The following is a 7,483-nucleotide window of genomic DNA, read 5'->3' on the forward strand; positions in this document are numbered from 1 at the left end:
GTCTCACGTCAAGTCCTGCCGGGCAGGGGGCACAGCCTGAGGATCCCGTCAAGCCCTGCTGGGTGGGGGGGCGCAGCCTGAGGTCCCCGGCCTGGCACTGGGGTGGGGGGCACGGCCTGAGGTCCCCCGTCAAGCCCTACCAGGCAGGAGGCGCAGCATCAGGTCCCCTGCTGATTGCTTGTTAAAGCCTGTTACGGAAAGCCTGCCGCTGTGGGCACAGCCATCTTGTATTATGGAAACTCCGCCTCCGCTGTGGGCACTGCCATCTTTGTGATGACGTGGCAGTCAATTTGTATACTCCCTCTTTATTAGATAGGATGTTATTTAATACTAGAGGCCCGGTGCACGAAATTCGTGCACGGTGTGTGTGTGTATGTGTGTGTGTGTGTGTCCGTCCGTCCCCCTCAGCCTGACCTGCACCCTCTCCAATCCGGGAACCCTCAGGGGATGTCCTACTGATGGCTTAGGCCCGCTCCCTGTGGTTCTCTGCTCTCTGTGGGGCCTGCCTGCTCCACACCACAGAGACTGCCAAGCAGGCCTTGCGGGGAGCTGCCTCCTCCCTGCTGTCAGTCTCCACGGAGGAGATGAAGTTAATTTGCATACCCACTCCTGATTGGCTGGTGGGCATCGCGAAGGTATGGTCAGTTTTCATCTTTCTCTTTTATTAGTGTAGATGATCAGTCAATTAATAAACTAATATAGCCACTTAAATCTGATATTTCATGCCAGTTGTATGACTACATAGGAATTCAAATGACAGAGGTGTCCATCTAAAGAGAGGAAGGAATGAAGCCTGGATGAATTTTTTGGCCTCAGAGAACATTTCTGGCAGATACTTGATATCATTTATTTGAATTAGAGATTTTTACCTGGAGACACAATGGCAAGTTACTTTTACCTACTTAAAATTTTTAAGGTAATTCCTTTTACTTATTCCTTGTTAAGCACACAAAAGAGGAAATCAGATATTAAAGAAATCTTGGGCAAAGATTAGTCTTTGTTTTTTATATCTTTTTTTTACTTTGTGGCTGCCCTTGATACTAGCTGAACAAAGATTTTGAAGTTAACTCTCATCCAGTTTTGTGAATACTTTTAGATGATTTAGAGTCACGGTTAAAGTTAGGATTTAGGGTCTTAGAATCATAGCATTTCTTTCTACTACTTGTGATCTATTTAGGCTCAGTACTTCATTATTTTTTGACTACAGAGTATAATAAACTGAACATTATAAACATAATTATGAAAGAATTTATTATGTATGCTGGTTTACTTATAGAATATTTCTGAATTGTGGAGTCACTAATTTTAAAGCTTGATGATTCAAATTGACAAATGACTATCAAAAGATTACATCAACAGAACAACAACAGAGCCTAGAAACACCAATTAGAAAGGACATATGCACCCCTATGTTCATAGCAGCACAATTCACCATATCTAAGATTTGGAAACAGCCTAAGTGCCCATCAGCAGATGAGTGGATTAAAAAACAGTGGTACATCTACACAATGGAATACTATGCCACTGTAAAAAGAAAGAATGCTTACTATTCACATCAGCATGGATGGACCTGGAGAGCGTTATGCTAAGTGAAATAAGCCAGTCAGAGAAAGATAAATATCATATGATCTCACTCATTTGTGGGCTATAATAAACAACATAAACTGTTGAGCAAAAATAGATCCAGAGACAAAGAAGCATCGAACACACAGTCAAACCTCAGAGAGAAGGCAGGGGAGGGTGTGTGTGGGGGGTGCAAGAGATCAACCAAAGGACTTGTGTGCATGCATATAACTATAACCCAGCGGTTCTCAACCTGTGGGTCGCGACCCCTTTGGGGGTCGAACGACCCTTTCACAGGGGTCACCTAAGACCATCGGAAAAACACATAGATAGTTACATATTGTTTTTGTGATTAATCACTATGCTTTAATTATGTTCAATTTGTAACAATGAAAATACATCCTGCATATCAGATATTTACATTACGATTCATAACAGTAGCAAAATTACAGTTATGAAGTAGCAACGAAAATAATTTTATGGTTGGGGGTCACCACAACATGGGGGTCTCGGCATTAGGAAGGTTGAGAACCACTGCTATAACCCATGGACACAGACAGTAGGGGGGTGAGGGCATGTGCTGGGGGGTGGGAGTGGCTGGGGAGAGGTCACTGGGGGAAAAGGGAACATACGTAATACTTTAAACAATAAAGAATTGAAAAAAAGATTATCGATAGTTTCAGAGTTTCTAATAAAGAGTACCTTCTTTTCTGCTTTGGTTTTGAATCAGTTGAGAAGTAAAGGAGTGGCAGATGTGGGCCAAAATATCAACTTTACTATTGATAAAAATAGATTTGAAAGATGTGGATTAGCGGGAGAGCTGAATGGATCCATTAACTGAACCACAAGGCAGACAGACTTGTAGATTCATGGCACTGCCAATCCAGGGAGAAGGGTGAGTCAGTACTTCCTCCCTCCAAGTACCTACAGTTGACATCTTTATGATGTCAGTTACCAGTGAAATGCTGGTAAGCTGTCTCCCCCCAAAAAGAAGGGTGAGGATGAGCCCAATACATATACTATATCTTCCCAATCAGACAACTTAGTCCATAGGTGAGTGTGTTAGTTTCCCGAGTCTTCTGTAACAAATTACCACAAACTTGGTGTATAACACAACAGAAATTTATTCTTTCACAATTCTGTAGACCAGTAGTCTAAAATCAAGGTGTCAGCAGGGTGGGTTCCTTCTGGAGGTTCTGAGGGAGAATCTGTTTCATGGTCTGACTCCTAGCTTCTGGTAACTACAGGTAATCTTTGTTGTCCTTGGCCTGAAGGTGTGCAACTCTAATTTCTACATCCATCTTCACATGGCTTTATTCCCTGTGTCTTCATGTTTATTTTCCCTTCTCTTATAATGGCAAGTCATCTTGCATTTCAGACCCATCCTTATCCAGGATCACCTGTTCTCTAGATGCTGACCTTACGTATGTATGCCAAGTCCCCTTTTCTAAGTAAGGTTATGTTTACAGGTCCCAAGTGAATGTTATCTTTTGTATTTTTTTAAGAGTCCTCTATTTAATCCACTAAAAGGGATGGGGAGGCCAGGAGTTGGAGTAATCAAATAAGTAAACTTGCTGCTTGCTATGAAGAGTTGGGGCAGCTGTTCCACCCTAGCATTCCCCAGCATTTTGTTCTCATGGTCAACCAGAGGTAGGAAATCAGCAAAAACAGTCTGATTCCTACCCTGTATATGAGTCATTGGCATTATCTTCAATTTGTGTTTCTTTGATAGGATCTTTTAAAGCCACTTGTACATTCTGTAATCATTAATGGCTAAAACTAGGTAAAATAATCTATATATCCACTTAGCTGTGCACAAATAAAAGGCAGTTTATCACAGTCAAGCAAACAAACCAGTGAAGGTGCTATGTCAATTCCCAAAATTCCATAAAGATGCCTTGTGAGTGGTATGTTACATGGACTGAGTGATACACCTTGTAGCTCTGGATATGAAATATTAGGAAAGTTTAATTTTTTTGCACTAAAAATTAAATATAAACAAGTGTTTCCCTCCCACGCTTCCGTGGATGTGTACTTCCCAGGATGCACGGGTTGCAGTTGGGAGCTCACAGGTCTAGAACATCACTGATTGCCTAATAGAACTTTTTGCAGTGGTTTAGACAGTCTATGTTTGCGTTGTCAGGTATAGAACACCTGAAATGTGGCTAGTGAGACTGAAGAATTGAATTTTTCATTTCATTTTATTTTAATTAAATAGACTTGTGCTTGGTGAACTGTATTAGACAGCAGATTAGATATTTGTCAATGTCTAGGCTAAAAATATTGGGAGTAGTTAAATAAAGAGAACGTATTTTAATGACATTAACAAAAACAAAAGAAAGTTCATCTTGAATTAGCAGCATATCTATATGCTGCTAAGGGTTTTTGTTTCAACTTGGAATTTTAGTTAATGGCTAAAATTTAGATGACATTTTAGCTTCTTTTCTCTAACTATTATCTGGGCCTTTGCAGGCCTAATACTGGTAAATATGAAATAGAAATTTGTCAACTTGGGGATATGCTTACTTGAGAAATTAAGTGTAAATGTCAATCATTTCACATTTCTCGTTACTGAAACTATAAATTAAACTAACATACATAGAAAGGTTTTACTTAAAAGACTATAACAAGAAGTTTATTTTTTTTCCTTGCTGTTATATTACTTAAAGGTATAATATTTAATAATAAAAGCGTAATATGCTAATTAGACTGGATGTCCTTCTGATGTCCTTCCAGACGACCTTCTGGACGAAGCTGGGGCTGCGAGGGAAGCTTGGGTCCTGGGTGCCAGAGGGAAGCCAGTGCTGGCAGCCGGGGGAAGGAAGACCTACTCTTGCACGAATTTCGTGCATCGAGCCCCTAGTATTTAATAATGTGAAAAGTACCACTTTATGTTAAATTTATTTTTCAGACATGTACACAGAAAATGCTGTGATTTCCAATCATGCCATTATTGTTTCATTATATGAAATGTTTAACATAATATCTAGTCCATGAGTTAGATTTTTGTCTTTGATTGAAATGTGGCAAGAGAGAACAATTTTTCCCCCACTGACAATGACTATAATATAGCATTAGATTTAAACTCATTTAAAAAGGAAATGTGAAAATAAGTTAAGTATAGCTCCCACTTCTTAAACTTTAAATAGTTTACATTTTAGAGTATTGTGTTCTTCGTTTATGCCAGAAGAGGGTGTACTTTGAATTTGATGTTTTTGAATAGAAAACATTCCTTTTATCTACTTCTATAAAGTTGATGTTCCAGAATGTCCCTTAATGTGCATGGGAGGAGAAGGCGGATCTATGTGAATGATTTAGAGCACATATGACTAAAAACATCTATTAATACAACTTTGACTCAGAAATATAATTTTGTTTTCCTAAAGTTTTCATGTTACTTTCTGAAAATGAATCCAGAATAATTTTTTAAAATGTTTTTTAGGAGACTCTTTATCTTAAAATATAAAAAAACCCACCCTGATCTATGTAATATAATTTCAGTTTTGATCTTATTTAATTGATCATTATAAGTCATAAAGCCTGATCATTAAGGAAAAGAGATGCACTATAAATGAAAACAAAGCTGTGGCTAGAAATTGATATTTATTTCTTTGTGTTTTGACAGCTTGAAGGTCCATGTGTTTTGCAAATTCAGAAAATTCGCAATGTTGCTGCGCCAAAGGACAATGAAGAGTCTCAGGCTGCACCAAGGATGTTGCGGCTGCAGATGACTGATGGTCATATAAGCTGCACAGCAGTAGAATATAGTTATATGTCAAAAATAAGGTGATTGGCACTTTATTTTGTGTATTTGTTATAGCATTTGAAGGTGCTTTTCAAAATGGGTTTTGTTTTAAGAACTTTGAAAAGAAGGAATGGATTCTTAAGTGCATGTTAGAATTTTTCAGAAGAAATTAAAGTTTATATTTCTACTTTATCTGTATAGAAAAATAGGTAAGAATGGAGTTGGTTACTCTTTGCTTCAATATTAATTATAAAAACAGAAATTTAAGGTGTTTTTGCATGAAAAGTAATCTTTTCAATCATGTCAGTAAATTTGAGGTCATTCAAATTTCTTTAACTACATTATAATTCTTTCTGGACAGTTAGCTGTGTCCATTACACTATTTAGTGTTCTAGGAAAGGTCATAGCAAATGACTTTTCTAAGGAAATGATTGACACCAAGGAGGTTTGCAGCCACCCTACTTTCTAAGAGAAAGCGGAACTCCATAGGGCAGACGTTTCCAAATCCTTCTTTTGATATTTTCATGAGAGGCTTCATAATCATGCCTATTGGCATGGAGAAAAGCAATAGGAAGGGGATCTCCTTTATCCTCAATGTCCCATTAGGTCAGTTTCAGCTCTATTTTCTGAAATGGAAATTGTCATTAGGCATTTGTTAAACCACCTTTTTTGTTATTTTATATGCTTATGTTTGCTGCTCTGAGCTTTTCATTTCATACTTCTCTCCTAAGTAAGCATTTAATAAGCATTTAGCATCCATTGTGTTCCAGCTCCTTATCTGGTGCTGGAGGTGTTACTGTCACCAGAAAGGTATTACCGATGGAAGGAGAGGGCTGTCCTCTCCTTAATAAATCGAATTTGTCGAAGAAGCATGGCAAGCAAGTTTATCAAAATATATCTGGCTTATGAAGCACAGACAGGCTTCTCAGCCTGGTGGAGATTCAAGGGGTTTTATACCCTCTGTCTACAGGTTTCAAGGCTCCTCTTCCAGATATCTTAGGCACGGAGCAAATTTCAAGGTCTCCCTTTTACTTTGTTGTGGCCTTTCCCAGAATTTATGAGAACATCTGGCAAGTCCCAAGATGGCTGACTTTTTTCAGTGGGTGAGATAAAACTCCCCCTTTTTACTCCCCCAAGACAGCTGACTTCTTTGTTTAGTGGATGAGATAAAACTCTCCCTTCTTAACTTCTCCTTCTCCTATCCTGCCTTAGCAATACCAGGGTGATTTAAGCTATGTATTCTCTGGTTAGGGAGGAAAGGTATTAACCATTTGTTCTCACATGTCCTGGGTTGGGGAAGATAAGGGCTTGCTGCAAGCTGGCTGTAAGCTGTCCAGACATTTGGACATCTCTATAGGGTCCCAGGAGTCAGAGCTGACTCAATGGGATGTAACACAAAATGTCTTGCTCTGCGTGCAGACTCTGAAGCTTTAAAACAGGAATATTCTGTTTCTTCTTCTTAATAACTCTTTTATCAACCTTTCTTCTTTCTTTTTTTTTTTTTTCAGAATAGACCAGTGCTTTCACTGATTTGCTTTTGTAAATATCAGCACATAGTGAATGTCACTGGGCTTTAAAATGTGAACAATGTGAAGCCAATTCGGCATGATCCATTCTCAGTGTTTTAGGACCGTCTTTACTCCTATTAGGAGTGCTTTACCCCTTGCTGAATGGGCAAAGAGATGAGGTGGGGCTCAGTGTATGTGCTTTAACTTTAGAATAAACCTATGTAATGAAATGGATTTCTTCCATTGTTTGTTCTACCAAAAGGTTGGTAGGAGGATAAACACCTTGTCTCTGGTCTCTGTAAAAGGGGTAATAGTGTAATGTTTACCTGCAAACTGATAATATTAGTCCATTATAGAAAAGTTCTTTTCGGTTAGTATACTTTAGAATAAATAACTCTCATTTGATCTTTAATTACATGGTTAACAAAAAAGAGCATTATTTTTGTGAATTATGGTAGCTCATATACATATAAAATTTCTAGGTCTATTACTGGTCAGATATATTTTCCTTTGATAAAATTTAAATTTGTAATATAGTATATCATGGCAATGCATAGCCAAAGCTCAGGGGGAAAATGGCAAATCATATTTGTATAGCATGGCATTATTGAGAAAGTGCATTTATATATTTTATTCTATTTATCTACTTGTGAGGTGTGATTTTCAA

At 38.3% G+C, this 7,483-nt stretch overlaps 1 protein-coding gene across 3 annotated transcripts in view; it reads left to right on the plus strand.

Moving 5' to 3' along the window:
* Positions 1 to 7,483, plus strand: part of TDRD3 (tudor domain containing 3) — a 136,944-nt gene that overhangs the window by 40,590 nt on the left and 88,871 nt on the right. For all 3 annotated transcript variants that reach the window (XM_014544922.1, XM_014544921.1, XM_005872676.2), the window contains exon 4: positions 5,189 to 5,349. In XM_014544922.1, the coding sequence (XP_014400408.1) occupies positions 5,276 to 5,349 (74 nt within the window). In that variant the 5' untranslated portion in view covers positions 5,189 to 5,275. The remainder of the gene's footprint in view (positions 1 to 5,188; positions 5,350 to 7,483) is intronic.

The sequence above is a fragment of the Myotis brandtii genome, unplaced genomic scaffold (genome assembly GCF_000412655.1).
Source record: "Myotis brandtii unplaced genomic scaffold, ASM41265v1 scaffold388, whole genome shotgun sequence".
Taxonomy (NCBI): Eukaryota; Metazoa; Chordata; class Mammalia; order Chiroptera; family Vespertilionidae; genus Myotis; species Myotis brandtii.